This window comes from Nematolebias whitei, chromosome 15, assembly GCF_014905685.2.
Source record: "Nematolebias whitei isolate Nwh7 chromosome 15, NemWhi1, whole genome shotgun sequence".
Classification (NCBI taxonomy): Eukaryota; Metazoa; Chordata; class Actinopteri; order Cyprinodontiformes; family Rivulidae; genus Nematolebias; species Nematolebias whitei.
Genome location: NC_056512.1, coordinates 25624985 through 25650152, shown reverse-complemented (window position 1 = coordinate 25650152; position 25168 = coordinate 25624985). Strand labels below are relative to the sequence as shown.

Sequence of the window (25168 nt, the reverse complement as noted above, 5' to 3'; positions counted from 1 at the left end):
AGATAAATAAATATATATATATATATATATATATATATATATATATAATTTGCAGTTCATTTATTGCCACAATAGAAGATGAACAGGAGCAAAGAGATTTACCTTCTAAAGCACTCTATGACAAAACAAAGCAAAACATGGCTGGTCCAGATGACAGCAGAAGCTTGAAAATCTTCGTTTCATACTGGCAGAGAAAAGTTTTAGGGTGCTGTTAAACTATGGAACTGGTGGATATACAGAAGGCTTTATAAATCACAATTCATATATGGAAAACCAGAAAGGTCATTTATGCTTGCATTTAAATAACTTTCAACATTAAAAACACAGTTAAATAACCTATTAAGCCTTCACTAAGCTCCACTCATGTCCACTGACACTCACCTAAGAGGCTGGTTGTGACGTGTAACACTTTGTTTATGTTGTCTTTACACATTTTTTATGCTTTGTTACTTTTGACCTTTTGTTTGGCATCAAATAAATACCAACACATTTTTTTTGTACCTTATTTTTAAGTAAATGACATACCTTTGAGTCTTACAGTTTATCAGACTTGTTTGTTGCTTCTGTCTCGTATGTTTATTTCCTCACACCCTGGGATGTGCCCACTAAACTCAAGTACAGATGTTCCTCTTGCTGTGAAAACAGGCTAATTAACTGAAGCACAACTACAAGCACAATAAGCCTGAACTGTTCTCTGCTCGAGTTCAACAAAATATCTTCTTACACAAGATGTGATGTTTCTGTTTCTTTAAAATAAATTGTCTTCCAGCACTGATAAAGCCATGTACGAAGAGTCTGACAAGTGATTTTCAGCTGGTATTATCAGTGCTGAACGCCTGTTTTATGTGTTTGCTTTGGTCCTGTGGCACCAGGTGTTGGATGACTGCATCTTCGCTTTCTTCGCCGTGGAAATGGTCATCAAGATGGTGGCCCTTGGAATTTTTGGCTCAAATTGTTACCTCGGTGATAAATGGAACCAGCTGGACTTTGTCATTGTCATGGCAGGGTTAGTGTTTACTTTGCATTTTTCCATTTTTTTCCCCATCAGCAGCTAAATCACAACAGTATTGGTAGGAAATCTTAAGCTTTTTGCGACAAGGACAATCGTATTCCTTTTTCTTGCACTGACTCTATTTTCTAGACTTTATGACGTATTTATTGAAAGGAAAATCCATAATTAGGATGATGAAAACACCAGGTTTTCCAAATAAAATGCAAATGGGAGAAGGCTGCATGTGTGAGTTGAACTATACCTTTTAGTATCCTAGCAGCCGTTTGCTTAGCTAATAAAGTCTTACCAGTGTTGAATGGGTTATTCTTCAGCAGCTGAACAAAATATTGACTGTAGGACAAATTATAGGTGTTTTTATTGTTTTATGAAAAGAATAAAAGCAACTTAAAAAAAAAGAAAGTTAAATTGTTACATCTTCAATCACCATGTAGTTCAAAAGCTTATTTGTTCAGCCTCAACGTTCAGCAGTACTAAGTTGAGAAATTGGTTAAAAGAGCACTTTTCCTGCTGGCGTAAGTCTCATGGAGAAGGTGCACAGGTTCGGGCCAGGTCAGGAACCAATCATGAGCAGGTAATTCTGGAGCTGCTCCCTCACTCTCTGACCTGACCACAGCCAAAACCACTCTTCCCTAACTTGCACAATCACAAAGCAGAACACAAAACACAGTAAAAACCATAATTATTCCTTCTAACTTCTTGTAAATTGTCTTTTTTTTGGTTATGTTTTGGACTACAATGAATTGTCCAGAGTCAGGAGTGCATGTGGAGCTTTGTAATTAAATGTCAGTGTCGTTATGTGGGCTGCCTCGTCACATGATTAGTGTTCCTTTCCCTCATGTTGTTGCTTTGTGTAAATATATATAGGTGTGCATGAGTGCATCGTTTTAGCTTCCTTGAAGTGCAGTGCGTCAAGTAAAACTCTTTTTTTGTTGTTGTTGCAACCGTCTCCTCAGGGTGATGGAGTATTCTCTGGACGGCCACAATGCCAGTCTGTCAGCCATCCGTACTGTTCGAGTACTTCGACCGCTGCGGGCCATCAACAGAGTACCAAGTAAGACCTAGTGTTTTATTAACAATCTGTGTCTCCACTGATCCTGATTATTGAAAAGACCATAATACACTACAATTCAACTTTATTTATACAGCACTTCTAAAATCAACACCTTTGGCCAAAGTGCTGCACACTGAGAACACATAAAAAGCATAAAAAAAACCTATAAAATCAATTGAAACCCTAAAAAACAACATAAATACAATCAAGGTTTGCAGAGGCAGGAAGCTAAACACACTGGCACCGCCATCTTTAACCGGTCATGCATCGATCATGCATAGATTTTGGAACGCGTGTATATTTTTGCATCTAATCTCGGGGGTTGTGATGCATCGAAACATGATTTCATTATTTAATAGTGAGATAAACATGTTTATTCACCAGGTGACCTCTTCTTTCCATCTTGACTTTGAATCTAAAGTATGTCAAGTCAAGTTAAATTTATTTGTATAGCACATTTAAAACAGGAACTGTTACCAAAGTGCTTATGTGAGATAGAATACAACTGCATTATTGTTACGTGTGATTAACAGAAACATAAAGTGCACCAGGTTGCCATGGAAATGTTCAGGATCTTTAACATGTGAAAAACTTGTAATTTCATAGATTTATATATAATTCTTGGGTTTTGCACATTTTTTTTTTTTTTTTTACCATGAACATGTTCCAAAACCACATAATGCCAGGTATTTCACATGTCACATATTTCAACATGCCCTGTAAGCAAATGCTTTTCCACATTTAAAGATCATGTGGGTTGTATATAGTTATTTTTCAAAAAAGGTACATACACTGTGCGTACCACATGAAGATGTAGATACTTTATTTATTACCACATCAAAAGTACCTTGATTCATCCCTGCTGATACACTTTACATCATTTGATCACATCATCTTTTATTACAAATAGTTCACATTTTGTACACTGATTCAACTTTTATTATTCTTATAGAGCCCTGTCTATTTCCATGAGCCTGTTTTATTTCAGTTTGTTTACTTTGAACAGTGTACAGCTTGATATTGCGTTTGCGTTCCCACTGTTTAGTGGTGCGTTGATTGATAACGCAGGAGAGTTTGGCATTTGTTTGTGTATTTAGCTAAGAAAAACTCACACATAATTTGTCATTTAACTAAAAGCTCTTTAACAGAAGAGGCAATAAATTTACAGCTAAAGAGTTTCCATAGACAGTGGTGTCATAACAAACTTGCATCAGTATTAACCAGTTAGCAAGTTGTTTTTCCACTCCTGAGCTGCTGGTAACAGCTCAGGAGCTCTTTGGCTCAATACATTTCAGTTTTTTTTTTTTTTGCATTTGGTTTGTTTACTAGACAATAGAAAATAATGCAATTATGACTAAAACCAGTGACTTTTCCATTTGCAATAATGCCACCTCAGTTTTCTCGTTCATGTTGAGTCTGGATGCCATTCTAGTCAACACATTATCATTTGAATCTCATATTGGTATCCCTCGTTCAGCATAATTTCACCCTGTGACACTGCTCACCTCTGTCCATCCCTCTCACCCAACAGTACTGCAGTTCTGGTTCACTCCTTGGTCACATCCCTTCTAGATTACTGTAAATCCCTTCTTTTTGGTTTACCTGCAAAATCCTTATATCAACTCCAACTGGTCTGAAACTCTGCCACTTGCATTGTATCTAGAACTCATTCCACCACTTGTACAACCCCTGTCCTGCAGCATCATCACTGGATCCCAGTTACAATATATATCATATTTCATACAAAATCCTGCTTCTCACATTCAAAGCCCTCAACAATCCTCTTCCTCAGTATCTTAGAGAACTCCTCCACATCAACACACCCACTTGTACTCTCAGGTCCTCCTCCTCCACCCAATTCACCCAACCACCTGCTCATCCAATCACTATGGGCTCAAGAGCATTCAGTCGCTCAGCACCCCACCTCTAGAACTCTCTCCCCATGAACATCAAAACCTCTCCCACCATCACCATTTCCAAATCCCACATCAAAATGTACGCATCTTAAAAGATTCTTACTCATGCTAACCTCCATGTAACATGTAACCTATATTTATTCTTCTTTCGGTTTTTCACTCTTCAGGGGTTACCACAGCGAGTCATCCTCCTCCATCTCACTCTGTCCTCTGCATCCTCTGTCCTCACTCCAACAACCTCCATGTCCTCTCTAACTGCATCCACATATATCCTCTTTGTCTTTTTCTTGGTAGCTGCATTTCTAACATCCTTCTACCAATATACCCACTGTCCCTCCTCTGGACATATTCAAACCATCTCAGTCTGGTCTATCTAACTTTAACTCCCAGTTGTTCAACCTGTGCTGTACCTCTGATGATCTCATTCATAATCTTATCCAGCCTTGTCACTCCTAAGGAGAACCTCAACATCTTCATTTCTGGCACTTCCAGTTCTTTGTCCTGAATTTTTGTCATTGCCACTGTTTCCAGACCATACAACATTGCTGGTCTAACAACTGTCTTGTAAACTTTTCCTTTGACATTTGCTGACACCCTTTTGTTGCAACTCATTCCTGAAACTTTTTTCCATCCATTCCATCCTGCCTGGATTCTCTTTTTCATCTCTTTACCACCACAACACCTATATTAATGTTATGCTATGTGGTTAATTTATATTTACTGCATTTTACATTGCATTTTATTGTACGGTGTTCTTGAGTGCCATGGAAGGCACCTTAAAAGTTGTATTATTATTGATTTTTAGTATGTACTGTAATGTATACCATATTTTTCTGCCTATAAGTCATGTTTTTTTGCATAATTTGCATGTCCTGTGACTTTGTGACTTTTACGCCAAAGCAACATATTTATGGATTTTTCCCATATTTATGAACCAATTTTTGGCTGAGTAATGACCGTTTTCATTAATTATGCCTGAAAATATTGAACACTACCATTTTCAGCCGCTAGATGACACTCAAGTATTATGGCATGCTGTTGTGGCATGTAATAGATAAAAGTGGCTATTAATAACACAATTGGCTTGTCATAACCTGCCACCTTCGTCCAGCTCGCCTGGAGCAGCCGTCAAATCAGCTTCATTGCGTTGCGTTGCTTGGGCAAAATGTAGCTAATTTGACCATTGAAGTGCATTTATTAAGTAAAAATTCTACTGAGACACACCTTTGCTATAACGTTGAGCAATCAAATAATTGTTTTAGGTGCTTATCTTGTTAAATTTTGAAGAAATGTGCAGCGTTCCTCCCTCCTATTTCCTCATTTCCTATTCAGCTGCAAATATGGGTGACAGTGATAATTATTACTCTGGGCTGGAAAAGTCAAGGTCATTGTCAAAGAAATGTGGAGCAAACATACCCCGGAGCTCACATCCACAGACTCCAAGGTGGACAGATCCAGAGACCCCTGGAGGATGTTTAACATCAGCTTACTTTCCAAATGTGCCTTTATTTTTCATCTATTAGGATCAGATGGGGGTGTTTGTAGACCCGAGGTTCAGAGAAAGTCTAAAATGTGCCTCTCTTCTATCTTTGTTTGTCTTTGTGCCTCAGTGAAGAGGAGAATTGTTGCACAGATGTTGAGCATGTATTTCCTCTGCAGCTCAGACACAAAGAGCTGCGCTCTGTTTATTTCATTTTAACAGGGCTGAAGCTCGCAGGGGGGCTTCTGCGAATTATCTGCCAACTGCTGATAATTTGCAGTTGTGTTTGTACATTGTGAGTGTGCGCACACAAACATGTTTTCTGATTGCTTGAATCAGTCATCAGAATGCTTTAGTGCTGTGTGCAACACCTAGATTTATTCTTCAGGCTCTAATAGCAAGTTATTTGGGCTGCAATCTTACTTTGACTGGAGCTAAACAGAAAAATAAGAAATTATATTTTGCCTTTTCTCCGCAGTGTCACTTAGCTGGTTCTAAAAAATATGAGCGAGAACTTCTTAGGAAACAAGATCACCAGCTGTGAGAAGTAAATGTTTAGAAAAGTGTGGCTCATATACAGTATTCAGCCCATAATTTGGAGAAAAAATGTAATTTGGACAACTCTTAAGACTCTTTCAGATCAATTCTTATTGTTAGAATTAGAATTTTTACATAAATTTGACAAAATAATGGAAGTGATTTAAATCATTACACTTAATTTTTTTTTAAGTGGACTGCAATGTTCTTTCCAGCCATAATGAAACTCCCAGACAATAATCACTGGATGCACATCTACAACTGATTACCTTTTGGAGTCAACATGATTTAAGATGGATGCCTCAGCTTTTTAACTTTATCAAGCACAAAACTGACTATAACTGAATTAGTGTGACAGATATTGATCAAACATTTGCTGATGGTTAGCACAACACATATGTAAATAACTCCTAACGAGAGCTTTGTTTAAAACTCTGGCCTGCAAGGTAAGGGGTGATATGCATTCATTCAAAGAAGGCAAGTAAAACACTGTATTATTAGCATTAATGCACCTTTTGCACAATATCATCAACCTACTCAACTGATATACAGTAACGTGTATTTTCTACGCTGGCGACACAGTTGTTTATTGTCAAGCTAGAACAGTTGCTAAGATTTTATAGTTTTTACAGTTTGCATTCGACATCATCCAGTCTGATTTGTTCCTTCTCAAACTGGTGTTAAATGCTGATAAAACCAAAGGGATGTTGTTTTCAAACAGGAAGTCGGTCCCCGCAGTCCTTCCTTCTATCTTTTCTACGAATGGTGTTCCTATTAAGTTTGTCGACTCTTACAAGTACTTGGAAATCTTGGTTCATGCACATCTCTCTCTTAAGCCTCATGCCAAAAACTTGGTGAAGAAACTGGAAAAAAAATTGGGTTTCTTTTTCAGAAATAGTTCTTGCTTAACTGTGAATGCTAGGAAACACCTTGTAACTGCTACTTTCCTTCCCTCCATTCACTATGGTGACAGTATTTACACGAATGCTCCTGCAAACACCTTGCAGATGTTGGATGCTGTCTATCATGGTGCGCTAAGATTAATAACTGGCTGTAACTTTAGTCTGCACCCTGTATTCACTGGTTAACTGGTTAACTTCACACAGACTCTCTCACTGGTACATTTTCATCTTTAAATCACTTCTTGGTCTGTTGCCTTCATACATCTCCTCCTACATGTCACTGCATGAGTGCAGCTACAGCGTGCACACTCAGGACATAATTACCTGCAGTGTCCCCTTAGTGTGGGCCGAATTTGGCAAAAGGACCTTCTACTCCGCTCCTGTTTCCTGGAACACCTTGCAAAAAGAGCTGAAGTTGTCAACTTTAACCTCTGGGATTTTAAACAACTGTTAAGTTCAATGTAAAGACCAATGCAGACATGTTCTTGTGTTTAGTATCTTACACTGTTTTATAATGGTAAATGTATGTACGCCCTCAACAAGTTCTATGCACGCTTTGAAGACCCGAACAGACCACCCAGCACCAGACTCACCTCACCACCGGATGAAGAGCATCTCAGCGTGACCTCAGCAGAAGTAAGGAGTACCTTCAGGAGGATTAATCCGCACAAAGCAACTGGCCCAGACAACATCCCCGGAAAAGTGTTGAAGGAATGTGCTGATCAGCTCTGTGAGGTGCTGGCAGACATCTTTAACACCTCACTTACCCTGGAGACAGTTCCCACCTGCCTGAAGACTGCCACCATCATCCCAGTCCCAAAAAGCTCTACAGTGACTGGTCTGAATGACTATCGGCCAGTGGCCCTCACCCCGATAGTCGCTAAATGCTTTGAAAAACTGGTCATGACTCACATCAAAACAACCATCAACATCAACGAGGACCCTCATCAGTATGCATACCGTGAGAACCGATCAACAGAGGATGCAATCTCCTCTGTGGTCCACACTGCGCTCAACCACCTGGAGCAGAAAAACTCTTACGTCCGTATGCTCTTTGTGGACTTCACATCCGCCTTCAACACCATGATCCCCCAAACCCTGATGGACAAACTTTCCACACTAGGACTAAGCCCCTCCATCTGCAACTGGGTACTAGACTTTTTAACAAACAGACCACAGTTAGTGAGGATCCACAACCTCTCCTCCTCCACCATAACCCTCAGAGCCCTGGCTCTCCTCAGGGATGTGTGTTGAGTCCCCTCCTGTTTACTCTGCTCACGTATGATTGTGCAGCTACCCATCCAGGCTGTCACATTGTAAAGTTTGCAGATGATACAGCGGTGGTGGGATGCATCACAAACAATGATGAGTCCAGCTACAGGCAAGAGGTGGAACACCTGGAGAGCTGGTGCAGAGAGAATAACCTTCACATCAATGTGAAGAAGACAAAGGAAATGATTGTGGACTTCAGAAGGAACAAAAACACCTACACCCCCCTGAACATAAGAGGATCTGTGGTGGAAGTGGTCTCCAGCTACAAGTACTTGGGTGTACACATGAATGACAACCTCAGCTGTGTAGGGATGGCACCATCTAGTGGGCCTTCCCCCTGTCTGTTCTCCCTTGTGTCTGAATTGATTGTCTGATTATCGTCACCTGTGTCATGTCCTGGTTGTGTGTATATAAAGTCTGTCTGTCAGTTCTGTCATTGTCGGTTCGTCGTTGGGTATTGCCTGTTCCTTTCCTGCCTGTGTGATCCTGTTTCTTGAGTCCATGTAAGTTTTGCTGCCATGTCAGCCCTTTTGATTTATTATTATTATTATTATTAAAAGTATTTTTTTTTATACATCTGCCTCTTGAGTCCTGCCTGCGCAACTGGGTTCTTCTGTCCCAATCTGCCTCGAAAACCCTGACAAGCTGGAGCAACAACACCACCAGCCTGATCAAGAAAGCTCATCAGAGACTCTACTTCCTCAGACGGCTGAGGCGAGCTGGTCTGGGAAGCTCAGTCCTCACCTCCTTCTACAGGTGTGCAGTGGAGAGCATCCTGTGCTCGAGCATCAATGTGTGGCATGGAGGCTGCACAGCTGCAGAAAGAAAAGCTTTGCAGAGAGTGGTGAAGGCTGCACAAAAATCTGTTGGAATCAGCCTCCCCACCATCACAGACATCTACACCTCCAGATGCAGGAAGAGGGCCACCTGCATCATGAAGGACCCAACTCACCCAGCACACACACTTTTTGCCCCACTCCCCTCAGGAAGGAGGTTAAGGAGCATTAAGTGTAGAACCACTAGACTGAGGAACAGCTTCTACCCTGAGGCTGTTAGACTCATGAATCTCTAACTAGAATAATCACTGTGAAAAACCATATCATGTTGCTGCTGATCTGTTTCATGTTGCTGCTGATCTGTTTCAATGTTGATGTGTTCATGCGTGCACATCTGCTCACAGACTCATGTTCATGTTTGTGCTGATGTTCAATGTTTTATGTTATGAGTGCTTAGTGTATATTTAGTTGATGTTTTTCTTAGTTCATATCTTAGATGTTATTACTGTTTTTCTTATACATTTTATTGTTGGATGTAACTGGGACCCTGTGTACATAATTTCACTCCACCACATGTACCACATGAGGTGCGAATGACAATAAAGAAACTCTGACTCTGACTCTGATGTACTTATATAGCGCTTTTCTGTCTTCTAAAATGTACTCAAAGCGCTTTACAATGCGATCTGTGCCCTCATTTACCCATTCATACAGCACTCTATTTCATACATATAATGTAGCATGTTTTTTAAACTCGTTTTATATCACCTCTTTTATTTACTTTTCATTTTATATGCTTTTATATGATTGTTTTATTGTCGTCTGCATTCTATCTGTGGTTTTTGTTTAAAGCAGGTCTCTCTTGAAAATGTGTTCTCGTGACTCAGTGAGACTAACCTTTATAAATACAGTAACAGTTGAATGCATTTGTAATGCCAAAATAAAGGTAAATGTAATTTTTAGAGTTGTCTTAAAACTGTGTGTGTGTGTGGGGGGGGGGGGGGGCTCCTCTGTACATAAAATAGGTGTAAAAAGTAACCATATGAGACATTTCCCTCTCATGCACCCAAGCTATATTTCATCTTTGGTTCTCGAAGGGAACGTGTTGAGAACTCTGATCAGCCTGGAGCAGTTCAGTCCAACCCTGATAAAGAAACTCTGAGGTCTTTGTTTTAGCTTTCCAGGTATTAACATATTTGCAGATTTATGCTGATTTTTCTCCTGCAGTTAAACATTTTTTTAAATAATTCCTCCGGCTAAAAAGTGTAGTTGTGATACTGTGGCATGCAGTAGCTCTTTATATGTACATATATATATGTGTGTGTGTGTATTTGTGTGTATACACATACATATGTGTGGGTAAAATGATTGTAAATATAAATCTGTGTGAGAAATGGTGTTTCTCGTGACATCTCTGCTGCTTGTGTCCCACTGTGCAGGTATGAGGATCCTGGTGACACTGCTCCTGGACACGTTACCCATGCTGGGAAATGTTCTCCTCCTTTGCTTCTTTGTCTTTTTCATTTTCGGCATTGTGGGCGTCCAGCTGTGGGCGGGACTACTGCGCAACCGCTGCTTCCTGGGAGAGGACATAAAAACGTAAGCAATTCAGGTGTATCACTTTAACTTGCACTAAACCACTGCATTTATAAATGTTTTAATTTCCCTCTAGCACACACACACACACACACACACATATATATATATATATATATATATATATATATATATATATATATATATATATATATATATATGAAAATATATATATACATATATGTTAGTAGTATCTCCAAGATGTGTCTCTTACACCAAAGTTAGCAACAGGATAAATGAATTAAGTGTAGAGAAATAAAGCTTATGCAAAATAAAGTAAAAATAAATTGAAACCATTGACTAAATAACCAATTACTGTCTTGCTTTTTACCTTTCTCTTGCAAAAAAAATACAAGACCCATCCTTTCTTTGACACACTCTATGTTCTGTAAATGATTAAGCTACCAAATGTTTAAATCTATTTGACAGAAGATCACTTCCAAAAAAATGACCAAACTATTAATTTATTAATAAAAAAGTGACAAAACATTTGATTAAAAAAAATCTAATTATGCTTTTGAATTAAAGCTGTGATTTCTAACCCAAGCCTGGGCCCGACCCAAAATTTGAGCTGGGTTGTACAAAAAGTATGTGCTTTGATGGGTGGGCCAGGTCGCCTTCGGCTTTTGACGCAGTTTTACGAATCATACAGTTCAAAGAAAACTAAAAAAGAATGCACAATATAAAATTGAGTTTTTGAAAAAAATAAAAAATAAAATTGAGTTGATTTTTTAGGCTATTTGTTTTGTAAGTTGATTTCCATTTGGGAACTTGTTAATAAACAAGAGATCTTATATCATCAAGTAATCTTAATCTTCCTTTCTTTGAAAAACATTTTTAAAATATCATGTCAAACTGATTTGCTTGCAAAAGTAGTAAAATCTTAATTTTAAAAAGTTTTTTTTTTTTTTTTTTTTTTTTTTTTTTCTCGGTTTCAGGCCTTTAGTAACAATTAATTGGTCAGATTTGGTCGGGTTTGGAAAAAATGGCTACATGCTGGGGTTAGGTTGGATTTTTTAGGCCTGAATGCAACTCTAATTTGAATAGAGCCAAACATAAACAGATTTATTACCTGGTGATGAGTAACACAATAAAACTCTGACCTACATCACTGCTGGATTAATTAAAACCTTTAAAACACGGTGCAGAACATTTATCTGAGATTCATAAAAACAAACTGTTTAGCTTCGGCCCAGAATGGACACACTGTCCTAACTCTGTTCCCACAGATGGAGGGATACAAGGCTGTCCACAGTTTAAGCGTTGCAATAAAAAGTAAATAAACCCTATTCTTATCTTTATGATGTAATGGCATAAGTTACATTAGCAACAAAGAAACACTCTCTGCTTTTAAATCAGGCAACAACTTGGACAAACAGGCACAAATGCATCAGACGGAGAAAAGATTATTCACCAGTTTAGCTAAAGGGATTCAAACTAAACAAGAAAACAAGAAACAAAACTTGTTCGAAACCTCGAGAAGCAAGTAATGTCACTTTGAGATGCTTGAATTTGTTCTGTTTTTGATTATACAAATTGTTCCACGGTTAATGTGTCTGAATCTTCCCTGTGCGTGAGAGGAACAGAAAACAGAAGCTTAATATTTAAGAGACAAGGCTGCTTTGAGTTGTCTCTGTTTTCTAATACATTATGTATCCCGTCTGTCTGTCTGAAATACCAAACACTCTCCCATTACATGCTTTTTAGTTCAGTTATTATAAGTGAACTTGTTCTTCCTGACACAAATATATTATATTCTTTTTTTTTATAGCAGAAATTAATGCAGACAGGTCATAAAGATACTTTAAACAAGAGCAGCAATGAACAATAAGTTGCATAAAGAATTTAAAAAGGCATTCATTGAAAGAATACATATAAAATCTAACATGGCATTCTAATGTGCTTGTAGCTTAACAATCCTGTTTTTTTCCCTCCTACCCAGAATTTACAACCTGTCTATAAATCCTTACTACATGTCGGAGGAAGGTGAAGACAGCCCGTTTATCTGCTCTGCGCCCCGCGAGAACGGGATGTTGCGCTGCCACAGTGTGCCAAACCACACTGAGGGCGGACTGGAGTGCTCATTGGCTCCTCCCCTCCTCAGCTCTCCTCTGATTGGATCATTTCCTGGAGTGGGAGGGGCCAGCATTAACGGCTGCATTAACTGGAACCAGTACTACAATGTCTGTCGCCCCGGGGAGCTCAACCCCCACAAGGGAGCTGTCAACTTTGACAATATTGGCTATGCTTGGATAGCCATATTCCAGGTGAGAAGACACATGAGATGGTCCAGTGTTTAAAGGCTCGTCCAAATATTTTATATTTAGGGTGTTTTGAAGGTTAGTTTTGTAGAGTGGCTATGATGCTAGGTAGAGTTGAGCCAAGACCAAAGTGGACTTGTGTTACCTTAAAACAACTCCAGTCTTAAGGTAACACTGTTTTATAAACCTTTACACTACTGTCAGTTATGCAGCACAGTTATTGTCCCACGTCAGGCAGCAAAGAGAGGAACTGGAAATACCCTCCGTCTGTTTGATACTTTGAAAAATAGGCGATTTACCTGTGATGTATGTTATAAACTCCTGGCCTGTAGAGGACAGTATTGAGTTGCCTGCATTGGTATTATCCTGTGCTGTAATACAGAGTGGCCGAATAAAGATGGTGGTTCAGCTATACCACAACATCTAGGCTGCATCTAAGCATAAAAAAGGTCACTACTGAAAATCGGCTTGCCATGTCAAAATTCAAGATGGCCACCAATATATATGTAAACCAGCCACCCTAATCATTTGAGGAAACTATGCTTTCAAGTGTTTATATTGTTTTAAAGTATAGTTTCCTTTAATAATTTGGATAGCCGGTGGGGTGGCTGAAGATTAATCTATGGTGGCCAAGGCCACCATTGGCCACCCTCCGGCTCCGCACATGCAGTTAGTGGTGGATAAAATGAGTCCTTCTCCTCACCAGGATCCATCACTCTGCACAGCCTCAGACAAGGAAAAAAAATAAAAAACTCTCTCTGGTCTTCTCCACAGTGTAACTCCTACCCACTTGAGCATCTTGCAACCAAACTATTAAGGTTTACTTGCATTCCCTGTTCACTTCCAGTCCAGAAAAAACACTCATCTTGAAAACTACAAACATTCACTATTCAAACCCCTCACAGACTGGAGACACTGACAAACTTGTTTACATCCAATAGCAGCAGAAGGTGTAGCACTTCCTGTGAAGCCAGGGGACACTCTTTGGCAAGAATATCCTAATATTTCTGCCCAAAATAGAAACTGACAGCGGTGTTGAAGTTTTTCAACTACTAGTTTTTGCATGAACCATTATGAAATGTTGTAGACTGGAGGTTTTTAAAGGTGGCAGCAATCTACTTTGGTCTGTTCTAATCTTTAGCTCATCATTCTGGTCTGAATAAAAAAAATATTTCTCTAAACAGACCGTTCAAAGAGCTATCTGCAACAGGTTAAAAAATGATCATACCCTTTCCACAGAACCTCACTTCAAAAGATCTAAACACCTGCTTTAAGTGTTTAATTTCAGACTTTTTAGTTTACATTTCTCTCATTTTTTTCTCCCTTTTCCATTGGCTCCACTTCCCCAAAAACCAAATCTTGTCTTACCCAACACATTCTGTGCTGCCGTCACTCTGTTAGGTGAATAGATAAGACTCCAAATGTCTCTAAAACTTTCACATTACTTTCTGAACGCATCTACACACAGACATATTAATCCCTGTTTAGACACTCAGTGTGCGGTCTCAGCTCAGGAGGAGTTTAAGATTAGCATCTGCCATTTGCATTTATATTTTTTGAAGTGGTTTTGTAAATGACACTTGGAGTCTTAGGTGGGATTAGTTGTTTTTCTTCCCAGTTAGATGATTAGTGTGTTTGTATCCCACAGCAGCTGTTTACTTGCAGTGTTTAGCCAAAAATCTCTTCCCCAAACATTTGAAGATGTTCAAAGTAACTAAAAAGGGACATAACGTGAAAAGAGCAACGATGAAGAGAATGTATTTGTTTTAAGAGCTACAGTGTGTTAAGCGGTACATGGAGATGGTGGTTTATAACTTTATCACACTAGTGTATGTAATGTACAATGTGCATAGAAAATATTGCAGCCTATTGCTTCTAACGGAGTTATTTTTATTTTATTTTGGGATACTGGCGTATGGTGTGGTGTTGACATGATGCTTCAGAACCATTCTCAACCAAGCCTGAAACCTAATTTGTTTCTATCCAAGCTAACTGGGCTGTGACTGTTGGCAGCAAATTCCAAACAGCATTCACAATGAAGTGTCCCAAACATTTGGAAGCATTTCTAAGGTTTATACTTTCCTTTGAGTCAAGTTGCTGAAATTATCTTGCAGAAAAATCTGCAAGATATATTTTTTAGAATAGTCCCAGAGTCATCATGGGTCTGAAACTGTGTTTAAATCCTTCATCATTTAGTTTCATAACTCCAGAGTGCTAGCACTGTATGAAAAAAACCCACTATGTGCAAATTTGAGTGTTGTTAGTGTTCATGTCGTGTATTGTGATTCAAGTGAAAATTTGTGTATTTTCCTCACAATTTTGCATTTCTAACCAAAAACCAGCAGCTCACTGCAGTCAACTGTTGGAGACTAGTTGGTGAGCAGCAATCCTGAGGGAGTTTGTCTTGGAACATCTGTGAGGGTTCTCAATTTTCTTGCAGGAGCTGCCAAGGCTTGAGGTTTTGTCACTTGAATTTTAAACACGTTCAATAAAGTTCTGACATATTTTCTCTTAAAGTAGTTGCAGAATCTTTGCAGGCATCTCAAATATGTTTATGCATGCCAAAGAATACAGTTTTGCAAACAATGCACATAAAATAGCCTGTTCCCCTCTAAAAACACATCCACTCCAGTCACTGGTTGGTTGCAAACACTCATTGGACTGCATTGGAAATTTTTCTCACATTTTTAAGTGTCCAACAGTCCAGTAAGATCCAACAAAGTTCAGTCAGGTCATCTGGATTGTTTCTTTTATTTGTTGAGACATTTTGTACATCATCCAAAGGACTTCATCAATCAGAGGAGTCACAACAAACTCAGTCCCACAACCATCACACTCACATGGTTAACCAACCAATTTGCTGGTGATAAGATGGTTTCTGGGGCCCGCCCTCTCCCCCATCAACTTCTCCCAGACAGCCATAGCCAAAGTGCTTCAAAACATCAAAGTTCATGCTCAATAATCCAGGTAAAACAATCCAACGAAGTTCAGTCAGGTCATCTTTTTTTGTTAATGAGACGTTTCGTCCTTCATCCAAAGGACTTCATCAGTCCGAGGAGCAACAACAAAATCAGTCCCACAAGCAGCACACCCACATAGTGAACCAACCAGTTTGCTGGTGATAAGATGGCTATGGCTGCCTCAGAGGAGTCGACGGGGGAGAGGGCGGGCTCCAGAAACCATCTTATCACCAGCAAACTGGTTGTGAGTGTGCTGCTTGTGGGACTCGGCTTATTTGTGGCTCCTTGAACTGATGAAGTCCTTTGGATGAAGGATGAAACATCTCAACAAAAAATAAAGAAACCATCCAAATGACCCAACTGAACTTTGTTGTATTGTTTTACCTGGATTATTGAGCATGAACTTTTAAGGCCAGTATGACGTTACCTTAAGGGCCTACAAGATAGTGAACATAAAGATCTGAAAAGTTAAAGTTAGGAAAATGTAGAAGCTGCAAAAAATGTAAAAACTAAAATCTTCTTTCTGATTTATTTGGACTGTCTGTGCAGAAAAATGTAGATGATATGTTCAAGCAGAACTAATTCATTCACAAACAGATTTACACGTCCCAGCCTTTTAGAACATAACTCCATTATTGTGTGTATTCTTGCAGTTCCTGCTGTAATGTGTTCTTCTGACTGAGGGTGTAAAGTTGAGGTGCCAGTGTGTTATTAGCTGGCCTCAGCTGAGTCACTGCTTTCAAGTTTCGGCTTCTTGATTACTCATTAGCATAACAGCTACATGAAAGAGCTGCAGCGAATCCCCCAGCACCGTCTCGCTAACACACATGTGCACACTTAAAAAAGATTCCAAGGACTTTGTTTGAGGTTTTCTAAGTCCAAGTTTTGGAAATGTTTGGACTTAAAGTTTCTTCTTTTTCTCTTCTTGTTGCCATCACCAGGTCATCACTCTGGAAGGATGGGTGGACATCATGTATTACGTTATGGATGCTCATTCCTTCTACAATTTTATATATTTTATACTGCTCATTATTGTAAGTACATAATTTTTACCTCTGTTAAATAACAACCTCACTTTGAACATAAAGTTAGCTGAAAATACATTGTTTGTGAAAGAGCAAGACAATAAACCAAAACCAAAACAATTGTTTTTTTGTCACAACACTTAATGGCTGCTCATATTTCTTTGAATAATGGTTTATTAAGTGAATTATTGATAGCAAAACAAGTGGAACAGCTGCTAAAATAAAAATAAAAAACAGTAGCTGAAGGCTAAATGTAGTGAAACTGTAGCTAAAAGATGAAAGGCAGGGACTTAAAGCTAAAAGGACCACGAGAAGAGAAAAATAGAGCAGGTATGCTGATGGAGATTTCAAAGTATCATTTTTGAAGGTGAAAAGATCTTAAAGTGTTTCATGGGGATTTGTTTGTAACTGAAAGTAAATACCTCATAAAGTATAAAAGTTAGAAATACTAAAAGTCAAAATCTCACCAGATATAATGAGATATGAAGTAGTTTGGGCTTCAAACAGAACGCTGACTCAGCATTCACACAATATCACAAACCCCACAACCAGGTGCTTTTAGTCATACAGTCACTGATCAACTGAAGGATGACAAACCTTCCAGGTCCTGTGTCAGGTATTTTATTTCATTTATATATTTATTCATTTTTCCTGTAAGACAGAACTTCTAGATACTGTTCATTCTCTGTATGTGGCTTTTTAGGCCTGACAGATGTAGATGTAGGAAAGCTCGGAGAGATGAAGGTAAGCTATCGGAAGTAGCTGTGTAAAAGCAGGGGAGAGCTGAAGCAGATGTGCACCAGGAAAATAAGGATAATGACGTGAGAAAGTAAGGAGTAGATAGGGAGACAGTGGTTGAGTGAGATACTAGAAAATACACTGAAGAAAAATACTTTGCAGCAGAGAGGTAAAGGACTGATGGCAGGCAGGGTGGAGTGGGTGAGGAAGACGTGAAGGTTTTCAGCTTGAGCAAAAAAAAAAAAAAGGTTGTGAAGAAAGGAGATATTTTTACAGGAGTGCGCCAGAATGACAGTTTATCAAGGCTTTGGACAAATGAAGAGACGCGTATGCCTGAAACTGACACTTATTTCCTTGTTTTCCCCTACACCTGCACCTACACCTTGGACAATAATCTAAAGTCACAAACAGAAGCAGCTCAACTTCTTTGTCACTGTCACAAATTCTTTATATCAACAAAGGTGACATCAATATGATAATATTAACAAATTATCTAGCCTGATTCCATCAAATGCTATTCCATCTATTGGGCCATCCATCCACCTTTTAGGCCAGTCGAGTCACGGCGCAGCGGCAGGGAAGCCCAGGTATCTCTTTCCACAGCCAGCTCTTCCAAGGTGTTTTCAAACCAGTCAAGAGGCATAATCTCCCCAGTGTGTCCTGGGTCTTCTCAGTTGGACAGGCCTAGAAAATATCCCCAGGGAGGCATCCAGGGAGCATCTTTACCAGATGACTGAACCACCTCAAATGGCTCCTCTCAGTGTGCACTTGCTGTTTTCCTGCTTTGAGAAACACAGAATAATCTCCATCAGTAAACAAACTCTCTTTGGAGGATGTCCTTCTTTTGTTGAACCTTGTATACTCTTTATTGTGTATAACTCCTTTGATTGTTTTTGTTTTGAGAAGTATAACCTCAAACTTAGGCTATATTTGACTCTGAACTCCTTCCCTTCCTCTTTAATATAAAAGCAGACATGATGCACTGAAGAAAGGAGATAAAAGACTTGTTGTTAGGGAAAAAAGGGTATGAGCAAAAGGTTAACAACAAATTACATAGTGAAAAATAAGATTGTCTAACAAAAGAATATTATTATAACAGCAACAAAACAGCAGATGAAAAGTATAGCATTCATTGTAAAGAAAACCTCAGGGTGACTTTATCATTGATTTTGTAGCTCCTGTGTTTTTTCACAAGGTGTCAAAAACAGCTGGTCCCAAATTGTTGCAATTTATTATTTCTAACAGTCTTATCATATTCTCAAGTTTGCTTTGTTGGGTGCTTTTTACTTCCCCAACCAGGTGGGCTCTTTCTTCATGATCAACTTGTGCCTCGTGGTCATAGCCACCCAGTTCTCGGAGACAAAGCAAAGAGAGAACGCTCTGATGAGGGAGCAGCGCGCTCGCTTCATGTCCAACGACTCCACCCTGGCCAGTTACAGTGAACCAGGCTCGTGCTACGAAGAGATGCTGCGATACATTAGCCACCTTTACCGCAAATTCAGACGCAGGCTGCAGAGGATGTACTACGGGTGGCACAGGTACCTTATTAGTTTTATAGATTACTGATTAGAGGAGCTAGAAATAAATTTAAATTATTACATTTGGGTTCCATTAAGATCCATCCACTTGTATAACCCTAACCCAACAGACAGGTAGGATTAATTTTCTATCTTTGCTGACATTTTTGCTGTTGTTTCTCATTCTTTGAAAAGTAAACGGCGTAAAAAGGTGAACCCGAATGGCAGTGGGTGTGGCGGCAACGGTGGCGGCAATGGGCACGGCCAGGGTTCCAGCAGAGGCTGCGGAGGCTCCGGTCCAGGCACCGCTATGTGGCTGAGGCCAATCCACAACCTCCTGCAGAACCATCAGCATCAACACTGTCAACTCAGCAACGGCGGGCAGCACACAGTCAGCGTGGCGCCCGATGAGCACATGGACAAAGAGGGAGCAGGGGAGGAGCTGGAGATGAAGGACCGGGAAGAAAGTACAAATGGAAATGGCGGCAACAACCCAAATGTTATCACACAAGGAGTTGGGTCGTTGCTTGGGCGACTGAACGGGGGCATGAACTATCCGACTATTCTTCCATCCTTTGTGTGCAGCTACGGCAGTAAGACGCCACCCTCGCACTCAAAGCAGAGTGGAGTCAGTCCTGAGCAGCGTCAGTCACCGTCTGAACACACGGAGATGCTGACCAAGCTTTACCAACTCATGGGACAGCACAGTAAGACAACACATGCTGCACACACAGTCGGCTTAGAACAAAATCAATGGTATACCTATAAGTAGGCAAAACATGTTGTGAGTGCCATAATTAAACAATCCAGAGTTAATTTCACTTTTACTCTGATTAGTTTTACCTTCCTGTTGCCCTTGGGTCAAAAAGACCGACGAGGCCCTCAAATGAGAAAATAACTAAGATATGATGTGTCCTTTTGACCTCAGGGTAGCAGCAGGGTAAAGACAGAAATCTGTTTGAGCACAATAAGAAGCCAAATTAGCTGTGGAATAACATGAGCTCATTATTTACGCATTTTTTTACAGCTAGTATGTTTATTTATTTTTATTTTTTTTGATCAGCCACATAGTTAAAGGGATAGTCTGGCCAGTTTTTGAAGTTAGTGAGAGCAGACGTCTCCATCCAGGCTAGGCTAATGGCTATCCAAATAAAGGCTCAGTTTTTTTGTTTTTCAGGCTTAAAATGAACACTTTGTCATAATCACCACGTTAATGTGAACAAATGCAGCATGATTCTTTGAAAATTTGCTTTAGTTTTCTTAATTGTTACTATGCAAAATGTACATGTGTGCCAAGCACAGATAGATCATTATAGCATACTGTAGCATTGAGTTTGTGAGAGTACTAATCCACTTGATCATCATATCTCGTCAGACCAAAAGTTAATTCAGTTCCTGATGTATTCAGCAACATTAGGACATTTACGGTTTTGCATGGTAACATTTACATTGTTTGGTTGAAACAAACAGTTCGGATGAAATCCTTGTTTACATTTTTGGCCATGCAGGAGGTGATATGCATTTTCTTTTATGGCTGTTAGTTTCATCTTAAATATTAAGGTTTAGATGCTTCAGCTTTCCCATAGGCATGACCATACTCACAGCTTGCTTCTTCTCACTTTACTACGCCATTTAACTCGTCTGTGTCTTCTCAAGCTTGACCTAAAGTAGCACGGGTGCTGTTTATGTCACAAGCAGCACTTAAAGCCCTGACAGGAAATCCATGTCTCAAGTGTTACAGTCATCAGTGCAGAGAGGTGGATAAAGGGCTAACAGTGAGTGGGGAATAGCATATAGCAAGTGGGGAAAAGCAGGCAGAACAAAACAGGTATATGTATTGGCATTCTGCACGAAACAAAGCATAAAAGGAAAATATCATGTTCAAATCATAAAATATTAAAAAGGAAGGCACAGGGGAAAAGTAAATTAGATTATTAAAAAAAGGCAAGAAATAGGAGGAAGAGGGGGAATAATTGCAAGAGGTGTGATAAGACAGCAAGATGAAAAAAAGACAAATAATGGTGAGACAGCATGGACAAAAATGTAAAAAAAGTATCAGTGGGGTGATTGACGTGTCTGTTCTGTCCTAACGAGGTGAGACTGCCAATGACTACCACACTTCACACACACACTCACACTCCTGCCAGCTGACACTTCAGACATAATTAAGTGGACATAGATAAGTTCCTGGTTGAGGCGGAGTGTTACTTTGTGGCTATGCTGAGGAATGACAGTGACAGGAAGAGGCCTGAAAAAATGAGAAGGGTGAAAAATGAGTCTAGTGCATTTAAATGCAACATTCTCACACTATACACACTTTGTGTAAAATGGATCATCTTAAATCCTGATACCAGATTCATCCATTCATGCATCCATCCATATCCATCCATCCATCCATCCATCAATCCATCCATTATCTTTACCCGCTTATTCCATTTTGGGTCACGGGGTCGCTGGTGCCCATGTCCAGCAATCACTGTGCGAGGGGCGGGGGACGCAAGTCCATCACAGGGCCACATAGAGACAAATGAGACAAACAACCATTCACTCTCTCATTCACACCTAGGGACAATTTAGAGTTACCAATCAGCCTAACATGCATGTTTTTGGTCTGTGGGAGAAAACTGGAGTACCTGGAGAAAACCCATGCATGCACGGAGAGAACATGCAAATTCCACCCAGAAAGGTCTCGGCCCGGGATTTGATCCAACGACCTTTTTGCTGAGAGGCAGCAGCTCTACCAACTGAGTCACCATACCACCATACCAGATTCAACCTTTTTTTTTTCTAAACTTAACCTTGATGTTTTTGTAAATTTGGTGTCATGACTCAATGGTTCATTGCTACTGACCTTAAAAACTCAAGCAATATCTACAGTTCAAAAATGTTTACAAATATTTAAGAAAAAATTTCTTATGGAAGTTGGGGCCTATCCTCAACACATATTTTTATTGCTAACTGATCACAAAATAACTTTTAGATTTCGTCATTACCAATGCATCGGCTTTATATTTGTTAACAAAATATCTCACATATCACTGGATGGATTTTCATGAACTGTGGAAATATTCATTGCATGTAACATTATGAATGCTTATCTTTGTAAGCCTAAATTCAAGATGGCCACCACAGCCAAATTACATAAAAAATGCAAAATGTGAATTATATCAGATTTGTAGATTTTGACATGATATTTTCCGTGGTTGTAGATGAGAGTCATTCAAAGCACATGCTCAAAATGCTACGTTTCACACAACGTTTTTCCATCTAAAGCTCAAATCGTTGAAGTAAACCTTGTTTGTTTGTTATCAAAATGTCACATGTCACTTGACCAGTTTTAATCAAGCTTTTAGAAATCTAAGGATGGTGCCCTCTGTGGCCACCCTGCATCTCATCCTGTTATTTAGATCAGTATCACCTGTGCGTCCTGTCAGGCTGTTTGTAATTTTGTCTTGTCTAGTCCGTGTATTTAAGTCTAGGTCTTTGTGTCATTGAGTGTCGGTTCATTGTTGGGTATGGTCTCGTCCTGTCCTGGTCCCGTCTTGTTATCCAGCCCTGTAAGTTTTGCTACCACGTCGGCCTCCTTTCTTTCCTTATTAAAGTATATTTCATTTTACGATCTGCCTCCGAGTCCTGCCTGCACCACTGTTCAGCCAGAAACCCAGACAAGAAAGTAATCATTGCTTGTATATGTACAACTGGTTACCTTTCAGAGTCAATCCAAGTCAAGATTGAGATTCTTACTTTTAACAGCTAAAAAAAACAGGTTTTCACTAGCTGAGCTTTGCTTCTGGTAGCTTTCAGCTCTCCTGGTTTTAGATCTGTAGTTGGAAAACAGAAGGTGAAAGGAAAGTGGATCATCTGAAAGACGATGATGAATAATGATCTTGCAGCATTTATTGCGACAGCCAGAGAGTTTTGGCTCCTTATGAGAAAAAATAATTTTAGCTGCGTGTGCAAAAGTTCACTTCTACCTTCTTTTTCCTGGTATTGCGGTGGCACATTATTTGATTCTTCCATTTCTGTTTTGACTGAAAGTTCCTATCAAAATAATAAAAATGCTGATATGCTCACCTTCAAATAAGCCATATTCACAGCACTAACAGATGAAAAATTATCTAACTCAAATAAAACATAAAGTTTTTTATTTTTTATTTTTTGTCATCCCATAGTGCTGTTTATCTGTCCAGACTGTTTTGGTGTTAGTCACTGAATCTATGAATAAATTGTTCCAAGAGATGGCTGTATGTTCTTAAATTGATCAGACTTGATGAACTCTGCTTGTAGTGCTCAAAATGAAGAAGAATACATTAAAAGCTCAACATAATCCACAAATCCCCATTCTGAACATTTTCTTTGAGCAACATATTTTTCTGCTACCAAGTGACAACATATAGCTAAACAATATTCCTTAAAGAAAAGTGCATTGCCACAGCTTTTTATACCAAAAATTAATATAAAGACCTCATGTGTTCTGTTAGTGCTTCAGGTGTTGGGGATGACTCTCAGCTGTGACCACATCAAATGTTAGCTCGATATTTGTAAAACGTAGTTATAGTTTGTAAGGTGCACATATTTCTAAGTGTTTCATTACGATCTGTTCAGGGTTTTTTATTTGGGCCATTAAGACTGGATGTGTTAGCTAATACCAGTGTTCTGTGAGTTTACAATAAACAAAAATGAAGTTGCATCCGTTATAGGTACTTTGTAAATTAAATGTATAAAGTTCTCTTTCAAGTTCTCTTTCTATTAAACTAGACCCAAAGTCCTGGGTTAGGGAGGCTGTCAAGCAGAAGAAGGAATCCTATTGGTCCTTGTTGGCTGTTGGGACTCCGGAGGCAGCTGAGGAGTACAGGAGGGCCAAGCAGTCCGCAGCTTTGGCTGTTGCTGAGGCAACATTTCAGATGTGGGACGAGGTCGGTGAGACCCTGGATAACGATTCTTGGTCAGCTCCGAGGAAATTCTGGTAAACCATCAGGTGGCTGAGGAGAAGAAAGCAGTGCTTTACTAACACTGTATTCCATGAAAGTGGAGTGCTGTTGACCTCAACCAATGATGTCACTGGAAGGTGGAAGGAATACTTCTCTGACCTTCTCAATCCCACTGGCACGTCTTCCATGCAGGAAGCAGAGTCTGGGCACTTTGGGGTTGATCTGTCCATAACTGTGGCTGAGGTCGCCAAGGTAATTAAAAAGCTCCATGGTGGCAGGGCTCTGGGGGTGGATGAGATTCACCCTGATTTCCTTAAAGTGGGGGAGTGGTGGCGCAAGGTTAGAGAAGGTCGGCCTGTGATCGGAAGATTGCCGGTTCAAACCCCGTTCCCGACAGCATCAAAAATGTGGATAAGGTAGATGAAGCACCCACAACTGCTCCCACCCTCATTCGCCACACTCTAGGGCCCATGAGCAAGGCCCTTAACACCCATCTGCTCCCTAAACAGGTCTCTCTTGAAAATGAGTTCTCGTGGCTCAATGAGACTACCTGCATAAATAAGGGGTAAATGAAAAATTAAAATTAAAAAGCTCTGGATGTTGTGGGGCTGTTTTGGTTAACAAGTCTTTGCAAGATCGCAGGGGCAGTGCCACTGGATTGGCAGACTGGGGTGGTGGTTCCCCTCTTCAAAAAGGTGGACTGAAGGGTGTGCTCCAATTACAGGGGCATTACTCTACTTATCCTCCCTGGTAAGATCTTTTCAGGGGTACTGGAGAAGCAAGTCCGATTGTTTGGTCGATCCTCAGATCCAGGAGGAACAATGTGGGTTTCATCCTGGCCGTGGAACACTGGCCAGCTCTTTACCCTCACTAGGGTCCTACTCTATCTCTCTTCTGGGCATGTCCAAACCATCTCAATGTGACCTCTCTAACTTTATCTCCCAGTTGTTCAACCTTAATTGTACCGTTGATGATCTCATTCCTAATATTATCCATCCTGAACATCTTAATTTCTGCTACTTCTAGTTATGTCTCTTATTTGTTTGTTTTTAAATGCCACTGTTTCCAGACCATACAGCTAGTCTCACTGCTATTTTGTAAACTGTTCCTTTGACTTTTGCTGCCACCATTTTGTCACAAATCACTCCTGAAACTTTTCTCCATCCACTCCATCCTGCATGGATTCTCTTTTTC

At 39.7% G+C, this 25168-nt stretch overlaps 1 protein-coding gene across 1 annotated transcript in view; it reads left to right on the top strand.

Annotated features, from left to right (window-relative positions):
- cacna1ha (calcium channel, voltage-dependent, T type, alpha 1H subunit a) overlaps positions 1-25168 on the top strand; it is a 163760-nt gene that overhangs the window by 88217 nt on the left and 50375 nt on the right. The window contains exons 4-12 of the mRNA XM_037688512.1: positions 873-1006; positions 1966-2063; positions 10386-10545; positions 12485-12809; positions 16705-16797; positions 18826-19064; positions 19239-19750; positions 23802-23959; positions 24167-24226. Of these exons, the coding sequence (XP_037544440.1) occupies positions 873-1006; positions 1966-2063; positions 10386-10545; positions 12485-12809; positions 16705-16797; positions 18826-19064; positions 19239-19750; positions 23802-23959; positions 24167-24226 (1779 nt within the window). The remainder of the gene's footprint in view (positions 1-872; positions 1007-1965; positions 2064-10385; positions 10546-12484; positions 12810-16704; positions 16798-18825; positions 19065-19238; positions 19751-23801; positions 23960-24166; positions 24227-25168) is intronic.